Below are 20,066 nucleotides of genomic sequence, written 5' to 3'. Positions count from 1 at the left end.
TAAAGACAACTTGTCTTAGTACCCCCCCCCCCCCCCCCCCCAAATGTATTGTTTCAGTACAAACATACCTCTAACTGCTGGTGGGGGGGCTTTGGTAGTGGTGAATGTATAGATTTCTGAATATGGTCCACTTCCTACATCGTTACTTGCGTAAATTCTGAAGTTGTAATTCATGGTTTCCTGTAACTTGTTGACCTTAAAGAAATGTGAGGAACCTTCGTATATCACTTGGAAGCTGAAAAAGAGATTGGACATATACAGAACATTTATAATGCATAAACAGAGGATACACAGTCTGACAGATAAATACTATCCTATTCAAAATATTTACATATTGCTCAATCTTGATTACAACAATGCAAATATGATGAACAGTCTTTGCACTTGACCCTTTCTCCTACAAGCCCAACAGACAAGGGAGAGTACAAAATTTAGTAGCCCTTTGGACATTTTATGAACCCATATCTTGTGTAGATTATTTTAAATGGTGGATGTTTTGTGAAGAGAACAGAATCCCATCAGTGCTGGAAGATACATTTATATCACCCAATTTAACCTTCATTGAAAGAAAATCAAGTATATGTCCAATATGAAAAGCATATTTATCATTTGATAGTTATCATGCAGAGGGCAATTACATGAAGTTTTTTTTAGTTTATCAGAAAAATAATACCACTCCCTTTTTCTATATTGGTAGCCATTGATGGCAGTGTACTGTGGTATCCATTTAAATTTGTGAGGCTGAATTTTTGTGAATTGAGATTTTACAGTTTTGTTGGAATGTTATCTTCTGTTCATTGAAACAAACATTAAATATTTTGTGTATTTTGTTGTGGTTTTAAATTCATAGGATATGAGAATCCCAGAAATTTAATGATTCCACAGTAAAGCTAGGAAAATCGGAATTCTTGACTAGTGAAAATGAAATAAACGTGTATCTACCACTAATCACACTTCTAGGCTTTCACTTTTGAGACACATTGATAATGTGTATTTCAGCCAACTTATTTACAACCCCTCCTAATTTACACAACTGACAGTGGTCAGACTGATTAGTAATGCTTCACTACATACAGCTTTGATGTTAATTAGCCCACCAATCAAGCCCTGGACTGTTCCTTGGCACACACAATTTATTGCTTCCAATTACAGGTAATAATACACAACATTAAATAATACACAAATGAAAGTCATGGCTATAAAGTCTACTAGCCTACCAGGTATGTGTATTCTTTATTTATGGTAGCCATACACCTCTTTTACTGGGTCATCAGGCTACCACTCACTGAATGACTTTCAGTCTATAACACTCACTTTCCATCCTCCTTCTCCATCTCTAACGTGTAGTGATTTGTATCCAGACCCCGTTGATCGCCCCACTTCAGTTTGAGACTGTTTGGTGCTGGAGTTACACACTCCAGCTTGGAAGGATTTGGAGGGAGCGGTCTGGTTGTCACTCGGACTGGTGCGCTGAATGGACCCACACCAATGGTATTCACAGCTTGTATTCTTATCCTGTAGCAAACCACAAACACAATGAACTGATGATTAAAGTAGAGACAAGTAATCTCAACCTTTTTAAAGAGAAGTCCCGAGCAGACTTGTTATAAGTACGGAAGTCCTGAGCAGATTCATTTCATATATTAAAATCCTGCTCAGATTTATACTGTTCTGAAAGTATATCATTGTAAATATACCTCATAGGAAATCATGGTAAAGATACTTCAAAGGAAATGATACTGATTTTGAAAGTTTAAATTTGTGATACAGACTTGAATTGTGAGCATCTGTTGACCTGCACAGAATCTTTGATAAAACCAGGCTTTGTGGTCCTTACTTGTAGGCCGTCTCCGGTGCCAGGGTTTCTATAGTGTACTCTGTGACTGCTCCTATTGTGAACTGCTTGTCCCCAATCTCTAGATTGTAGGCAGTGATGTCACTACCATTGGAATTGGGTTCCTTCCAGAATAATGTGATGGACGTGGCTGTGGAAGTGTGACGTATGACAGTGACAGATGAAGGACTAGAAGGTGGGGTTACACATGTCCCTACAGGGCTGTAGGGGCCTTGGCCAGCACTATTGATTGCCTGGGAAATAAAAGTATTCACCACTTCAAAATTCGAATAGACATAACATGCAACAGTAACTTATCACACACCAAAACAATAGAAACAGAAATTAAAAAAAACCCAGTAATGTGTACATACCTGAACCCTAAAGAGGTACAAGGTTGCAGGGGTGAGGCCTTTGATTTCATAACTCTGGCTAGAACCAGTGTATAACTGCCAAAAGAAAAGATGACATTGCATAATTAAAATTGAAACCTGTTTTTATATGTTTATTGTATATGGGTTTTATTCACTGCGGTTTAATTTTCGCTATTTTCACTTTGGACCAAATCTTTAACGTTAAATAACCTAAAATATTTATTGACTGGCATAAACACTGTGAATGTAAAACTGTTTGAAAATGGATTTAGAAAAAAAAAATACGAAAAAGAACATAAAAGGCTGTACAAAATAGCAGAGGTCAACTCAAACTTCCCTCACAGTCACTGCACAGTGATATACCCAAATCACGAGGTTTTACAATTCAATGCAGTGATACACCCAAACTACAAAACTGACAAGTCAGAAAGGGCCCCACAATAAATCTGAAAATCTAAAGGGGTTGTCCTCTGCCTAATCCAAGTATTATGTGTAAAGTTTGTGAGAATATTCCCAACGAAACTTAAGTTATCGCATGCCAAAGAAAGTGCTGGTAGACAGATGGACGGACAGTGATTACTGTAGGGCACCTGCCATATCATGAGGTTTTATAGTTCATTGCCAAGTGATATACTCCAAATCATGAGGTTTTATGGCTATTTCTATATATTGTATCTCCCTGGCGTAATAATTCAACATTACCCACTTCGAGCAAAGAAATAACCCACTTTGATGTTTTAACACAGTTGGCAATTATGAGCTACACTAAATATTGCATGTATCAAATGAAATACAAACTGCTATTTCAATTAAATTGAGAAAAGATATTTTCAGAATGTATATAGAATTCACTATTGCAGTAGCCTTTACACAAAAAATTATCAAATTGACAAGCTATACCATAGCAAAGTCTGTAACATCTGTTTTCTGCTGCCATTCCAGACGATATTCTGTGACAGTAGCACCATTATTGACAGGGGGTTCCCAAGAGACTAGCGCCGAATAGGCTGACTTACACACCAATTGTGGGGCTTTAGGGGGATCAGGGACTCCTGCACCACTGACCACTTCAAATGGGTCAGACCAACCTCCTCCCTACAATAGAATACATAATATACAAATTCATTTTTCATAACAAAATATCAATACCTTATATATATATATATATATATACAAATTTATTTTTCACAACAAAATATTAATCAGTAAATATTAAGGATTCACAGTATTAATAAAAATATGATAAATTCTGTGTTGATTAAGTTTACTATTTTTGCAATAATAAAATTATTTTTTAAATACAAAAAAAAAATACTGAATTACAGAGAACACAATTTTTTTTTTTACCCCTATACAAAAATAAATTCAAAAAGAGAAGCAAAGCAAGCCTAACATGCAAAGATCTACAAGCAAACTTACCCCTACTCTGTTGAAAGCTCGAACTTGAAATAAGTAAGGCCTGCCTGGTGACAAACCTGCCACAATGCAGTCCAGGTCCCTCCCTTTGTAGACCTCCCGACAAGCATTGTCAGGGGTCACCATTTGGACTGCATATTCTGACACTGCAGCCCCGCCTTCATATTCTGGACATGCTATACAAAGAGCAAATACAATTTCTTACTACTCCGTATTCTTAATTCATTATGTCCCTTTATGCAACCAATCTCAAAAATTAACATAATCTAAAAACTAAATGAATATAAATGACCACATACCCCATCGTAAATGTAATGATGTTGCTTTTGGCTTGCCCTGTACCTTTGGTGCTTGGCATTGACCTGGCACAACAGCTTGTGTTGTAGCACCACATGGCTCAGAAAACTGAAAGTTAGCAACAGGGATTTCTGTATTACTGTTCATAGAAATTTAGAATATATCAAAGACAACATTCTATCCTTGGTACTGTTTTGCACTGAACTTGCAGAAATAGAAAATTAAAATTTGTGGATTTCAATATGAATTTTTAATAAGATGCCCACAGGCCTTATCGGTCACCTGATCACTAGCCCCAATGTCTATGAGATCTATAATAATTTTCCTAATCTGCATATCTAAGCTAAATTCATGCGACCCTATGTTCCCCAGGGATTAAGTCAAGTAAGTCAAGCTAAATTCTAATATTCTGCAGCAGTACAAAACGTGTTCTTAATACACAAATGCCCTCTAAAGTGCCTATACTGATGAAAGACATAAAGGGCTCCTTCTAGATATCCAATTACTTTCAAGTTAGTCTAAATAGCATTAAAGAATATGTCATTTAAATGTTTTACAAATAAACACTATATGCCAAGTTTGGTCCCACCCTGGAGTTGGAACCTCTACCCTGGAGATTATGAAATTTACAATTTAGGTAGAGGCTACACTGCTTTACACATGACTATGCATTTTGTTTTCCTTACAGATGTGAAATTGTACAGATTTTAAAACTTGGTCAATTTTTGACAGTTTTTACTCTATCCCTAAGGTCCCAGGGGTGCAGGAGTCCTGAGATTTACAATTCATGTCCCAAAGATTCTTCATACCAAATTTGAAAAAAAAAAATCGGCATTGTAGTTATCAAGAAGCAGTTAAAAATGTTCAATTGTTAATGCATGACGGACGATAACGGATGCAGACCAATAGCAATAGGTCAACCAAGTCACTCAGGTAACTTAAAAATTATATATAAAATCATTTGGATAAAGAGAAGAGAATTATGGTGACAGGACTGACCTCACTCCTTCCAGCCACATTGCAGCAGGCAACTCGGACCATGTACATCTGGCCAGGAGTCAAGCGATCACAGACATGTTCTCTCTCAGAGCCTTCATACAGTGTCTCATAACCTACAACATACCAAGCACACCAGTCACAAATCACTTCATTCAAAATTATACAATTTCTTCCATTTCAGTAAAATTTAAAAAAAAAAAAAAAGTGCAAGTGAATATCACTATTTCCCTAAATTCATATACATTTCTGTGATTACTCATATATATCCATTGTTTAACATCTATGAAACAGATCTATACATACACATGACTATACAATGAACATGCATCCCATTCACTATACAATGTGGGAAAATCACTTTTTTAAGTCCCAAGAACTTTATGTTTGCAAGATTCTACAAAGCTGTGTTAACGTGAAAATAAGGTTCCTGTGAATAATTTTGTGTAAATATGTAGTGATCTTACAAATCAAACCTTATAATACCTCCCTTATAACAAGATCACGAAGATGAAGATCACAAAGTAAAAGCCATTTACTGTATATCAGTGTAATGGTAAAGAATTTAAAGATTTGACACCCCAAATAAAATGCATTTAAAACTAAAATTCACAACATATAAAAAGACCACATATTACTAACCTCCACCTCCTGATAGCATTAACAGAAATTGAAATTGTATGTATGTGTTAAGAAAAATGGCATATGTATTTGTCACTGGGAAGAGTTTATTCTGATTCAATGTTCATAAACTGATTAAATGTAATTGTGAATTTTTTGCTATTTCAAAAAACTTCATGGATTATGGTTTTTTGGGTTTTTTTTCTTTTATGATGCTTACCTCTTCCATCATCAATTTCAACAATGTATTTGGTTATTTCTGCCCCTCCATGGTCTTTTGGTGGCTCTGAGAGAGAAAAGAAGTCAATCCATTAGCTACAATTACAACCTTAAAACACTGTATATTGAATTTAATTTGCACAACTTAGCCACAACTTACCCCAAACAACCCTAAAGTTGTAGGCATGTATTTTGCCCTTGATCTGTGGTTTAGGGGGCGGGGCTGGCCGGTCTGGCTTTGTTCTATACACTACCGTCTCACTCCATTTACTCTGTCCCTCATCATTGAAGGCTGCCAGCTGTAAGTAGAAAACAACGAGATCTCTATCAGACTAATTTCTTTTATTCCAGGAAGGCACTTATCAATAATTACAACTGTGCAGCGATACTTACTCTAAATTTATATTCTGTGTTCCTCATCAGGTTCTTGACTTTATAAGATAAATTTGGTCCATTGTAAACAGCGATAAAACCATGACCCTGTAAAACGCAGACTCAAACTTTCAATACTAACCCTAGTGTAAAACAAAACCTACAAAAATGTGCATCTCATATCTACGATATTTCATGTTGTTATTCATTGATGAACAGTTTTGATGTGTCAGTGTTCTTTCTAAACACAGTGTTTAATATGCATGATATACTTGCAGGTATACACATCTTAACAGCATTTTATATTTTGGTGCAGTCATAATATTGCCTTGATTCATGATCAACACCTAAAATAAGGGTAAGTATCTAAAAACATCCAACTCATTTTATAATGATAGTGCACAACCGTGCTTAATTTGAATATGCAAACATAAGTACACATGCTGCAGTATTTATAAGAAAAGTCTCAGTGAGGAAGAGAGTTGCCATCTTACTGTCGATTCATCCTCCATCTGGAGTTGGAAGGTGTCCTCATTAGGATGCTTGATCCAGGAGATGATCATTGATGTAGTGAAGGGCTCTGATAACATTGGGGGGTCAGGCTGACTAGGCACACTACCACTCGTGTAGAAAGAGGCGGGCTCGCTGAACTCACTAAAATCACAGCAACACAGAATGAAGAGACAATACCTTATTGACATGAAGGTACCTTATAGCAGGGATTTTTGGTGGGGTGGGGGCTAATTTAAGGCCTCTTCTGGTGATGTACTCTAAATTACAAAATTAATATAAACCACCAACTTGAAGCCCTTTTATATTTTAATTAATATCTATCAATTAAATTGCCAACTTACAGATGTTAAAACTATTGACATAGCTATATTTTTTAAATTGGCTGACTTTACAATGTGCCAAAGAACCACTCTACAGTGCCGCATGACAAACACCCCAATCTGCATTGCTGGTTTGATATTGGAATACAAAGTCTCTGTCTCATGTAGAGAATTCCCAAGAAATAACACGGCACTTTTGCAACAGTTTGAATGAATAACATAAGTCTTTTGGAGTTTATCCCCCCCCCCCTCCCCCCAAAAATATTGGAGATGAAGATTACCTTTTACCAATGGAATTGATGGCTGCCAGTCTAAATGTATATTTAGTGGATGCCTGCAGTTTACTGACTCGTGTCTGTCTTTGAAGGCCATTGTACACTTCCACAAATTCACCATTTCCCTATTGCACACAATAAACAACATAATCAGAATTAAACCCTTCAAAAGTTAATGTAGTTGTTTTCATGTTATTCTCTACAGTCAACAAAGCAACCTTTTTAATGAGCCATGGGAATGCTTTGATTTTTTTGATTTTTTAATTTGTCTAGGATACTCCAACATCAATTACCAAAGCATGTACAACTACAGCTGATTAACATAACAATTTCAACTGATTGAGAACAGTGAACTAAGTATAGAGTTGCCTGACTTGACCTCATTCACCTTAAAGCTTTTGTCAATTACCCATCAATCATTTGTAATGCAATAGCTGTGTTTCTCTGTATTAAGCAACTTGTACCATGACCATAAGAGTTACATTTCTTTGATCAAACATCTCATGTTCCTACCTTATCCATTTCCAAAGTGTATGTGGAAATTTTTGCCCCATTTTCACAGGTGCTCTGCAGAAAAAGAAAATTAAGAACAGAGTCATAAGGTATGTAAAAAAACGAAAAAAATAATTACAAATTAATTAGCATCTAACTAGGCCATTTGTTTACATTCTTTGTTCTCCTTTGGCTTTGTATATAAAAGAAGTCTTGGATAAAAACCACTTGGAGATCAAAGATTTAAAGTCCATCACAGGTGCCTTTAGATTTCATGTAATTCGAATCACGGCTTCGAACATTTGCTTATCTGGCGAATTGCAAGGTTAACCTCTAATTTGAATGAAAAGATTTCAAAGAGATGTTATTTCTGTTACTAAAAACTAGTCGTAAGTGTATAGAATTTCAGGCCAGATGTAGGAATAAGTTGGCTCCAATTTGCAAACTTGGATTAAAATAAACTTTTTGTCAGAATGAATTCTTTTTTTAATTTCACATCAAGTCAATAAGTTTTTAAAATTTGATTACAATATATTTGGTGTCCTGAAGAAAGTCAGATTAGAAACTTACAGTCCACTTGAGAGCTATGGAGGTTTTATTCTTGTTGGACAGTTTTGGGGGGGTTGGAGGGTCTGGCTCGCAGGCACTGGTTGTAAATTTAACTGGCTCTGTTGTATTCCCCTTCAGGTCCTCTAGGGAGGTGTAGACTCTGGAAGAACATACCGATAATGACCACCATTACTTAAGATTCTACCATGGTTATTACAAAGATCAAAGGAATGTGCCTTCATTTTTATGAGATTTATCTTCATACATAATATCGTAAAAGTCAATCAATATATGTTGCAAAACAAATTTATAAATGGCTGAGGAATATTTGCCATACAATATAAATCAATTGTCTGTATTCTGAGATCGCTACACATGTAAACAAACATAGCGATGCACAGACAAGTTGACACTCTTCCACATGTGTGTAGTTTTCTTAGATTGTGTATTCAAAGCAGTTGATTTAATCTGTCAATATCAAACCAAATACTTGGAATATTTTTCAAAATAAATCTAGTATACACTACCATCTCATCTTTTTCGTCAGCAAAAAACAACAGCCTAATCCATTTCGGAAACTGCCATGTCGTCACTAAGTGACCTAATTAGTAGCTGTATAGGTTAATAGCGATCGACTGTATATTTTAGTAGAATAGAAATAAATTTCTTGTATTCATGGATGATGCAGGATAACCTCCTTGGTCTTGAAATGTTGTTTGAAAAATAAAAGCCTCTGCTAACATCACGGGTTTTATATTTCAAAACAACGTTTCTCAACTCCGGAGGTTATCCTGACACATCCACGAAAAGGCAAACTTTATTTCTTAAATATACTGTGTGTTATCGAGCAATACCCATGTCATACACGTCAGTTGTCTAAGCATCCTGTATAAATTCATCTGAATATACACAGGCTAAAAATAAGACTGGTTGGTGGTGCATAACTTTATTATCACGACCAACTCTACCAATTTCTGTGTCTATTGACCTGATTTTTCTCCCCCAGTCATTAGCACGCTGACCCAGTTGTTACATGATGCATAGTCAATGATGTGTTAAAGAAACTGTGATCCACAACAGATTTATCTCCATCTTTCCACCTAATGTATTAACTCCTCCAATGAAAGCGCCTTGTTCTATATAGATATCTGATAAGTAATCTGAAATCTTGGCTGTACTTCATTATACTCGTGTTTTGAAAACATCAGCAAATTTTTTATTTTCCCAAAGGATAAGCTGAACTTACAATCATATATAAATAATACCTGTTTTGCATGTTAAGAAAATTAACACTTGCACAAATCAGTCGCAGCAATGGATCTGTTGATTTCTTTTCAATTATCATACTGAGAAAATAAATTGCATCTTCCCACCACAGCTATTGTCAAAAAACAATATTTTTCTGATCATGAAAGATGCATTACCTCGTGTCAATTTTCCAACATTCAAGTTGTTAATATGATATACACGTTCATAATGTACAATATGCTATGTGATTTCAATGACTACTGAATAATTGATTTTTAACCATACATGAAATCATTCTGCTAGGCACAAAGATAATATACTCTCACAAAATTTCATAAGTAATAAAGGCATCAATACATCACATCCCCGGCACTACATTAAAAACATGGTGACTTCCATCAAGCCTTTCAACACAAAAAGATTACCTACAGACTTGAAATGTGTTTTTTTAGCAAAAAACATGGCTGGAGAGTTTTATGACCATTAAAAATTAATACTAAGAAGTAGCAGTCATCAGAATACTGCAGGGATACATCAACTTTAATTACCAAGGGGAGCACTGCCCCTGAGGTTTGTGGCATTTGACCTTTGCACTAGTCATAAACCTGTTGTAATCTATAAAACAAATTTCTTGGTAACTCTTTGTCAAATCCAGAAGCTGGACTATGTATTTCTCGACACACATAACTGATGGTAAATGATAACAGAAGTCTAATAAAAAAAATAGTTCTTGTGTGATGAATTGTCTACAAGATATAAACACAAGGACTAGGTGGTGATGAGTTATGTGTTGTTGTGGATTATGATCAATCAGGCTGTTGGGAGCATGTTTTTTACCTGAGGTGGTAATCAGTAGCAGGCTTCAGATCTTTTAATGTAATTTCTGTGGCATCTCCACTGTAAGTAAAAAGAGAATGGAATCACTTATGATAAAAAAAATAACAAAACCACAAAATATGCACATCATAAAAAAATGCAATTTATATTCAAATTAATCTCTTACAATTTCATCACTCTACCAACTTCAAAGTGGTTTTTGTTTGGTATTTTGAAATTTCCATCAGCTTCCATTTTGATATTTTTCAAACATGCATATTGAAAGCACCTGTTTTCATAGATATACCACCCTCAAAAAAAAAATTGGGCAGATTTTTTTCCTCTCAAGAAAAATAGTTTGAAGTGTGAATGTGATTAAAATTAATACAGGAACAAGGAACTACAAAATTTTAATTCACTTTCCTTGGCTAAAAAGGGTTTAAGTTTTGAATTCACCCAATTACAATTCACTCCTGTACCTGTAAACTAGTTTGTATTTGCCCTCCTTCCCTTTGTCTGACAGGAGAAGTGTAAACCGGAAATCAGCAGGATCTATTTCAAACTCATTAGGATCCCACTCTGGCAGTGCCAACTGAATCAAGGCACTTCTGGCCTCTATTTCTGACACCTGAAAAGTACATGGCCATTTTGAACATTAATATAATGAAAATAACCTAATGCTGTCTAAAATATTATGTATATTTGACATTACAATATCTTCTTTCATGGAGTCAAAATTTAAGCTGGTTTAATTTTGCTGATGAAGAGTTGTTATTCTTTATTACAGTTCCCAGTCTTAATGAACTAACCACTGGGTCGGAATACAGACTTACAATGGATCTGGGTAGACTTACCATGGATCTGGGTTAAGACTTACCACTGGGTCTGGGTAAAGACTTACCACTGGGTCTGGGTAAACTTACCACTGGGTCTGGGTAGAGACTTACCACTGGATCTGGGTAGAGATTTACGACTGGGTCTAGGTAGAGACTTGCCACTGGGTCTGGGTAGACCTACCACTGGGTCTGGGTAGAGACTTACCACTGGATCTGGGTAGAGATTTACCACTGGGTCTGGGTAGAGACTTACCACTGGGTCTGGGTAGAGACTTGCCACTGGGTCTGGGTAGAGACTTACCACTGGATCTGGGTAGAGACTTACCACAAGTTCTAGGTAGAGACTTACCACTGGGTCTGGGTAGAGACTTACCACTGGATCTGGGTAGACCTACCACTGGGTCTGGGTAGAGACTTACCACTGGATCTGGGTAGAGACTTACCACAAGTTCTAGGTAGAGACTTACCACTGGGTCTGGGTAGAGACTTACCACTGGATCTGGGTAGAGTCTTACCACAAGTTCTAGGTAGAGACTTAACACTGGGTCTGGGTTGAGACTTACCACTGGGTCTGGGGTACTTGACAGTACTTGTTGGATGACCTTTCTCTCCTCTGCTAGTTCTGCCTGCCCTGTGTCTACAGGAGGCATACTGTCTCCATTCATACCATTACCTACAGCAAACAATATCATTAAAAGAACTCTGATGTATTACATACATTATTATGTACAATACACAATAATTCATTCTTCAGATGAAAATGTAATAACTGGTAATCTATCATAAAAGTTATATATAATTAGAACTAATCTATATTTTTCTCTTTACATGGTATATATATGCATTTATTTACACCACTTATACACATGCACATGTCTTTTATAATAACACTTTTTTTTAGGACTATAAGTACAGACAGCGGCGCCTATTATTGCTGATACTATGATTTTTTAGAACTCTACAGTGCACTGCAGGACAGAACCATAATCAATTCTTAATTGGCCATTACGGGAGATGAGGGGTCTGAATGCAGCATTTTACCAATCCTCTCATAGGAAAGTGTAGGTTGAACAGGTCAATAACACACTAACACGCCTCCCAAGTCAGGTGGGTCTGGTATGTACAAAACCACCCACTAGGTCTAATTTGTCTTTAGGAGGCAGATACAACATTACTATCAGAATCAGGATGACATTAATTGGTAGGGAATTATGGGAAGTCTCACTGTCGTGGAAATTTGCCTAAAAATGAAAACAGCAACCACATCTGCTGATTGCAAAGTTCTGGAAAGAATGATGAAAAAAAACACATCTAATGACAAAAATAATTGAAGTTTTGGAAAGCATGATGGAAAAAAACCTCTATTGACAAAAATAATTAATGACAGCCTCAAAACAACTGTCTACAATTGTGCTCAAAATATCATATATTGGGTAATTTTGGCTTTGAAAATATTCAACGGATTTTTCTTGAAAAAGTAGTTTGAAATCTTAGAGCTTTATTGTTTGGCACAATTTCATCTAACAAATCATTCATATGAACAGAAATTTTGGCTCTTCTATCTTTGGCAAATTCAATTAATCCGTCAAAAGTTGCCAACATCAGCACACCAGAAATTATACAATACACAATACTTAGAAATGGATGGGAAAGCAAGTGTAGTGAAATAACCAGTGTTCCAACGAATAAACATCCCCTGTAGAGTGTGTTCCCCAGCAAACATCCCCTGCAGAGTGTGTCCCCAGCCATCATGGCCCTCATGTCTGCCACACTTTGCAGCAATGCAAAAATTAAAATTGGTGACAAATGCAAACATGATCAAAATTAAAAAAAAAAGGGAGGAGTCTGAATGTGACCATCTGATTGCATCAAACTGCTGAAATGTGTGACTGTGTGTGTGTGTGTGGGGGGGGGGGGGGGGTAATTTCACCTGACAGAATAATGCCTAATAAAAGGTGTGCACATTTGATGTGTGTATGTCTACATATATTACACATCTGAGTTTTTTCATAACATACTGATAGATATCAATCCAAGTCAAACAGCATAGAAATATCTTGTTTGTAGGAATAAAGAACAGATTTTCAATTGTTTATAAAAATAGCCAGGAAAAGAAAACATCTGTGAAAGAGGAATCAAGAGTAATCCCATAAAAATCTAATGCAATAAATTCTACACAGAACGCTTATCAATGCTTTGCCATTTTGCTAAACAAATTATTTCCTTTTCTATGATAAATCCCTCTGACAGCTAATAAAAAGTATTTGTGCATGACTGATTATGAAAAGCTAATAAATAAAAATGTCTGTTCATCATAATACATAAAATATAGGTCATACCACATACCAATGGAGTGATTAATGGGTCTAACTGTGGCAAAAAACAATAAAACCTATCAAGTAGCCGAAACTGGTGGCTGCAAATTGGTGGAAAACCTTCTGGGTTAGCATAGCATCCAATAGAGCAGAGAGGTCACTGGTTTATATTAGAACTGCCGAGTCAGCAATACAGAAATTTAGAAACTGTAAAATCAATAGACCTAGGCTTGACTAAGTACTTCAGGGCTTCCTTCTATGACACAATGATGAAAACTTTCAATTCCTGGGAAACTGGGAGGTGCTGATTGTCTTAAAATACATTCTCATCTTTTTGTCTTGTCTGCAACAGTACCATGCCATATCTTAAACATTTTCAAGCAGGCAAAATATTGTATATCAGGGTAATTTTGGTGTAAGGATTTATTTTGTGGATATTTCTATAAAAAAAAAAAAAAAAAAAAAAAAGGGTGCTTTGAAATGTTGGCTTTTTACATTTATAAGTATTTTTTGGCACATTTTAATTCATTTGACGTAAATTTTGTGTTACATTATATTGTATGAGTTTTTAAAAGCAGAACACACTGTAATATCAACAAAAAAAACTTATCATCATAACTGTGATGACTTCCCTGGTGACACATTTGCATTTTAAAAGCTAGGCAGGATGTTTTCCTGCTTATATCTATGTACAGCCACCTGTTCTGCCACTGGCCCAACACATGAAGGGCTCCTGAATACCATCTTATCTGTTTAGAACTCTTGTTCCATCACACACCACTCTCCTCCGCTTCTGACTAGAACACCACTTATCAGCCAAAATCTACTTCTTATCCCTCTACATGAATTTTTCCTCTGACAGATAATGGCCTTATTTCTCCATTGCAGTCAGCTTGCTTTTGTCTTTTACTTGGGATTTCAAATAGGAGAACAGACATAGGCACAAAAGCTTAGAGGATCATGAAGTCCTTGTCTACAGACTCTAAAGATACGGACACAGGTGGGATTAAAGCATGTGTTTTAATCACTGAACACCTGACAATCCTGTAAAATAGGATTAACTTCTCAATGCCTTTGATGGTGTAACAACAATTAGAGTCTCAGGTGTCCAGACTGCAGTAAATCATAACAAGGATGCACTTATACACCTCTAGGTTAGAAGCCTGTACAATACAGCCTTTTATACAGCAGTCTATCTTTCTAGTCACTGTATACAATTTGCAAAACAGTGATCTCCTTCTAACCACCTAGCCTTGAATTTCGATCATAATAATCATTTAATTCAAAGTGGAAACCCTAAGATTTGCAATGTATATCACTTTTAGTAGGTTCTTCAAGCAATTTTCTGTTCAAATGTATCCTCATTTTAAATATACTTTAAGAATCTCCCCTCCTGCTTGGATTGTTATTATGATGATGTGAAAACTTTAAATCACATTACCTTGATATTGGTACTGTTCATAGGGCACTGGCTTCCCATGAGGCTCTGAAAATTAAAATCAAATTTATTCAGATAATTGTATATATACATAAAATTCATTCACAGCTTGATCAAGAATGCACAAAGAACAAGCTGCATCTCAAAATGCAGCACACATACAAACACACACACACACAATTCCAATTGTTTAACGAAACACAGATCCAAGGACATCTTAAAATTTGCATTTGTTATACCAGGCATGTATGCAGAGCTACTATATAATGTGGTTTCATCAATTTTCATGGGCATGGAAATTTATGACTGTCAAAACACAAGTTTGCTGACAGGCGAATTCTTGGAAAGCTGCATTCTTCCTTTACAAGTAAAAATTCATTAATCACTTAATTTCATGATCTGGCATAATCATGAAAATTAAAATTGATAATCAAGGGAAAATTATAAAAATGTACATTTTCTAAGAAAATTGGGATTATGTAGGACTGTGCCAACACTTCACTCTGGGTCAAAATGCATGGATAAGTGCAACACTCTCTCACAGCTACTTTTCATCACTTCTTTTGTTCCAACACCTAGTGGTACTAATGGGTCAAGAACCCACTCTGTAAGAATTTATCAAGCATTCATTAGCCCACAAACACTATATTATGCATCGATTTGTCATACCACAACTTAACAATGTGATAGGACTTATCCCCAAGCCCTTCTACAAACACTATAATTACAGTTCCTTCCACCTTGTTGGCCCCTTTCTTACTTATCTCATAATCCTTAAGGTTTTTCATTATCTTTTATCTATTTCCAACATAATTATTCTGACCCCTCCTTACCCTAACCAGACAGATGACCTGTCCTTTACACAAAGCAACAACTACACCCTATAATTATAGATGTGAGGTATACTTTCCCTATTTTGTTAAAATTTTACAACAAGATGCCTTATGCTATTATTAGCAACACAAACTATAATTTTTCATTCTGCCTTGCTATCTATGAGATATCTATGAATAATTTGATATGGATCTTATGATTACTTATGAAACAATGTCGATGTCCGACATACTACATCCTGAATTTAAAATAATACACTTAGAATGGCATAATTTCCAAGTAAAAGTACACCCACCTAAAGTGCAATAAATACTGCAAGAAAAATTCACTCCACTTCCATTGTTTAATTGTAAATAAAACAATAAAACCAATCTGTACACAACATAAAGCCATATTAAATAAATGGAGGTAACATGTATGAAGATTCCACGACACAGGGCACTTTGTTTTGACTGTGTTTTCTAGCATGTCCCACCCCTATATGATCCTCCTCTGGCCTTACCCTTCTGTTTCCCATTGATTCTAGGTCTTGGTTGCTGTGGGTAGAAACCCTGACTCCGCCGCTCCTCGAATTTCCTCCTGACTTTTTCTCTTTGTTTATTGGCCCTCCCCTCCATTGAGTTAGGTTGACTTGGTCCTAAAATGGGTCACAAAAAGGTTTGTATAATACTAAAGTCATCTTACCTAATCAATAAAACATTGTGAGAAAAAATTATTTTTTACATTCTATATTCTGTATGTCTATACAATCAGCACTGATTAAGTATAGCGCATTTTTGTCAACACTAAAATTTATACAGTGATAGTCGTTTTTGCATGGACAACCACAAACACGCTCGTAAAGTACTAAATGGAATACCTATATGGAAAATGCCATTCATTCACTAAAATATATGCAGAGAGAGAAACAGACCGACTGTCATCTAAACTATTGACTCTTGGACAGAATGCAACCACAAAAGTTGCTGGAATATAAATAATTTCTATCTTTCAGTCCCCTCATACCACAAAACATGGTATTGATTTTGTTTGTTCCTCCATAAAAATATTAATATTGATTACTATCTGCCTGTCTGGTGTCTATAATGGTTGTATAAGATTGCATGTTCCTACAAATCTCCACTACCAACAGCCAATCCTTAAATCAAATGGAGCTGCTGAGGTTTGCAGTCTTGTGTTGAAACAATGGACAAATTTGCCTCTCCTTACTTTAATAATTCACGTCTTTCACTAAAAGTATCAAATTATGTTTCAAATCCTTGTGATCAATAAGTTTTTTTAATCTTACATTTTGTTGAGTATCCAATGAGAATTCCAGAACTCCTTTCAAGCATCTTTTTTTCCACTTTCATTTTTCATGTCTTTTGATATTGAATATTCTTGCTTTTAAACTACTGGGTAGGTTTACAAGGAGATATTGTTTACATTTATAATTGCCTTGTTTAATGAATACTAACTTCTTTCATACATCAAACAGTAAACACCTGCGTTTCAGAAAGCAGAGATCTAAAATTTAGCTGAAAGTTTATTCAAGACCTCACATAACATGCATAAATATTTAGTCTGGGATGGAATGCGACCCATGGCCTTACTGAAAAACAGTCCATAGTTTTCAACATATTCTTTCTGAAGAACCAAGGAATATACTAGGCTCTGATGATTAAGCACTTCCTGACATAACGTGCCAATATGCTAGCTACTTTACCTACATTTAGTGATTAGAAAAACTTTAAACTCTATTTTGAACGTACCAAAGGGTTAGATTACTAGGTTATATAAATACACACCATTTTATCAATAGTGAAACACTGACATGGTATCATGTATAAAGTAAACCGGGGAAAAGTCAACTAGAAATAACCATTAATTTGAAACTAACTGGAAATGAGATTTTTATCACACATTACAGCCAGCAATTCTGCGCCAAATATAGCTATGCTCAATGATCACTTTTTTTTTAATTTTTGGTTTAATGATCAACACAGTCATAAAAGGAAATGCTGACATGGTCGTGCTTCACATCCGTTCAATCCTCTACTAAACAAGCATAAGTCTCATAATGATGATAAGAACCCACAGCCTTCCTCTACCCTGAAGGGAGACTACAACAGCTACATATGGTACACTTCTCCATTGCTGATGTGTCACATTCCAACTTACCTGTACAAAGCTTAATGATTTTGGAAAACCCCAGGAAGTGACATCACACAACAGGATTTGAATTTTAAATTCGGGACTGTCTCAAAACCTAAAAGTTTCTGCAAACTACAAATATCTATTTAGGATTTGTAAACTTGGAATGAAATTTTTTTAAAGGTTTATTTGGTCACTGTAAACATAATTCCCACATGACTCTACCACACAATGAGATATTTACTTTATCATTTCTTTACCTGGATGCACTGGTCCACTAGGATTACTGTTACAGCTGGGAGGTGGGGGCGTCCCATGAGGATGTGTGGGTGCCCCTGTATGGACATGGGGTGATGCCCCATGATGTGTGGGGTGATGATGGGAGGGGTAGTGATGTGTTGGGTAGGGGGGCCCATAGTTTGGATAATACTGTGCATGTGGTGGTGTATTATTTGGTCCTCCCTAGAAAAAAAAAGACATTTAATGATTAAAGTAATCAAAATTCATGCTTTTACAATGCTATGATTGACAATATTTGACACAATTTATAGGAATGTCACAGAGAAATATACCAGCTTGAGTGAATACCTTATTTCAAAATAACATCTATTGATACAATAATCTTCGAATTGTCTTTCATTTTTCAGAAATCCCCCCCCCCCCCTTCTAATCCATGTAGAGGATCACACATTTATAAACATATATAAATTTGTTTCAAAAGCCAGATAAGGGTCACTTCTGAAATATTGATGGCCCTTCAGTGTCACAGAATGTATGTCATTGTTTCAACTCAATCAATACCTCCCAGTGAAAGCTGTCAAGAGTTTTTTTTTTCTGATTTCCATAGTGCTGCCTTATTTCAGCCTGTTTCACTATATGCAATTATGGTATCATTACAGAAAAATGTGGCCTTGAAAAATAGCTGTTTTGTCATTTGTGGAAAGGTGACACCATGGGATTAGACATGCACTAGCAAACCCATTTAATGAAACACTGTAGAATCTGGCCACCAACGAAATCAGACCACAGTTACCAAGATTCGGCATGCATGCTTCTATATCATCATTTAATCACATTTAATCATATGTAACATGTATTTTCAACAAGGATATCTTTTGAATACTCTGTACATTTACATTTGGATGTATCATAATTTGCATCAATCTGTTTTCTAGGGATTGGCCAAAATTCGGTAAGTGAATATCTATAATGCACTACATGTAATGCTAGTGATGATGAATTCCACTTCTTTTTACAATGCAAATTTGAATATACGTGGAATGTACTTTTAAAAAAAACCTTGTTCCTTATTCTCACTCCAGTCATGCTCTCACACAGAAACTTTCAAGTTACATGGTCCATGTTGGTGTAACACTAACATGAATTACAAATTGTAATGATAGCCATTTTCTCATGAATGTGCTGCAGTTGTGGTTGGTTGGTTTGGATATATTGTTTAACGTCCTGTTTGAGTATTTTTCACTCGTATAGACGTCGACACGTCACCATTGCCAGTAAAGTGCTGCAAAATTTAGGCCTATGCTTGGCACTTACGGCCTTTGAGCAGGGAGGTATATTTTATCATGCCACACCTGCTGTGACAAAGGGCCTTGATTTTTGTGGTCTCATCCGAAGGACCAACCGCCTCATTTAGTTGCCTCTTACGGCAAGCAAGGAGTACTGAGGATCTATTCTAACCCCTGCAGTTGTGAACAATGTACAGATGAATCTTGACAAATATAGCATGTCCAATTCAATGGCTGGGAATTCCAATAAAAATGAAAGTAGAATGTAAATGCAAATGATTTCCTTTTCGAAAAATACATGAGAGTATGAACTGTGATACTTTTTCAAGTATCACTGCCAATTCATACTCTCATGATTTTCGAAAATAAAATCTATTTCATAAGTATAGTATATACTTATAGCTTTTGTATACTTTTTTTTATCATGTTATACTTTTACTTTTGTAGTACTGTGCATCTTCATTGTTTAATGATCCAATTTCAAACCAATGTGTAAGCTTACTCATAACAACAATTACTTAAACATATACAGTGATCCCCCATTATAACACCAACATTTGTACCTCGGCAAATTTGGCGTTATAACGGGGGTGGCATTATATCGGGGGAGGGGGTATGTGTACAGCTGTCATAAGAAATCAA

General features: G+C 35.8%; 1 protein-coding gene across 6 annotated transcripts in view; it reads right to left on the bottom strand.

Moving 5' to 3' along the window:
• The window catches only part of LOC125657829 (fibronectin type-III domain-containing protein 3a-like), a 52,774-nt gene that overhangs the window by 4,461 nt on the left and 28,247 nt on the right, over positions 1-20,066 (bottom strand). For 5 of the 6 annotated variants that reach the window (XM_056149944.1, XM_048888633.2, XM_056149945.1 and 2 more), the window contains exons 4-24: positions 18,159-18,360; positions 16,268-16,402; positions 14,935-14,979; positions 11,742-11,851; positions 10,822-10,970; positions 10,364-10,423; positions 8,300-8,438; positions 7,751-7,804; positions 7,244-7,362; positions 6,624-6,783; positions 6,151-6,237; positions 5,918-6,056; positions 5,759-5,824; positions 4,921-5,033; positions 3,924-4,029; positions 3,628-3,800; positions 3,109-3,303; positions 2,209-2,283; positions 1,838-2,088; positions 1,315-1,515; positions 69-235 (exon numbers count right to left, since the gene is read on the bottom strand). In XM_056149944.1, coding sequence (XP_056005919.1) covers positions 69-235; positions 1,315-1,515; positions 1,838-2,088; positions 2,209-2,283; positions 3,109-3,303; positions 3,628-3,800; positions 3,924-4,029; positions 4,921-5,033; positions 5,759-5,824; positions 5,918-6,056; positions 6,151-6,237; positions 6,624-6,783; positions 7,244-7,362; positions 7,751-7,804; positions 8,300-8,438; positions 10,364-10,423; positions 10,822-10,970; positions 11,742-11,851; positions 14,935-14,979; positions 16,268-16,402; positions 18,159-18,360 — 2,746 coding nt within the window. Of the gene's footprint in view, positions 1-68; positions 236-1,314; positions 1,516-1,837; positions 2,089-2,208; positions 2,284-3,108; positions 3,304-3,627; positions 3,801-3,923; positions 4,030-4,920; positions 5,034-5,758; positions 5,825-5,917; positions 6,057-6,150; positions 6,238-6,623; positions 6,784-7,243; positions 7,363-7,750; positions 7,805-8,299; positions 8,439-10,363; positions 10,424-10,821; positions 10,971-11,741; positions 11,852-14,934; positions 14,980-16,267; positions 16,403-17,053; positions 17,955-18,158; positions 18,361-20,066 lie in introns of those variants that run through there. The other variant, XM_048888637.2, reaches the window with a different exon arrangement.

This window comes from Ostrea edulis, chromosome 9, assembly GCF_947568905.1.
Source record: "Ostrea edulis chromosome 9, xbOstEdul1.1, whole genome shotgun sequence".
NCBI classification, from domain to species: domain Eukaryota; kingdom Metazoa; phylum Mollusca; class Bivalvia; order Ostreida; family Ostreidae; genus Ostrea; species Ostrea edulis.
Note: the sequence above shows the minus strand (reverse complement) of the source record. Positions and strands in the feature narration are given on the sequence as shown.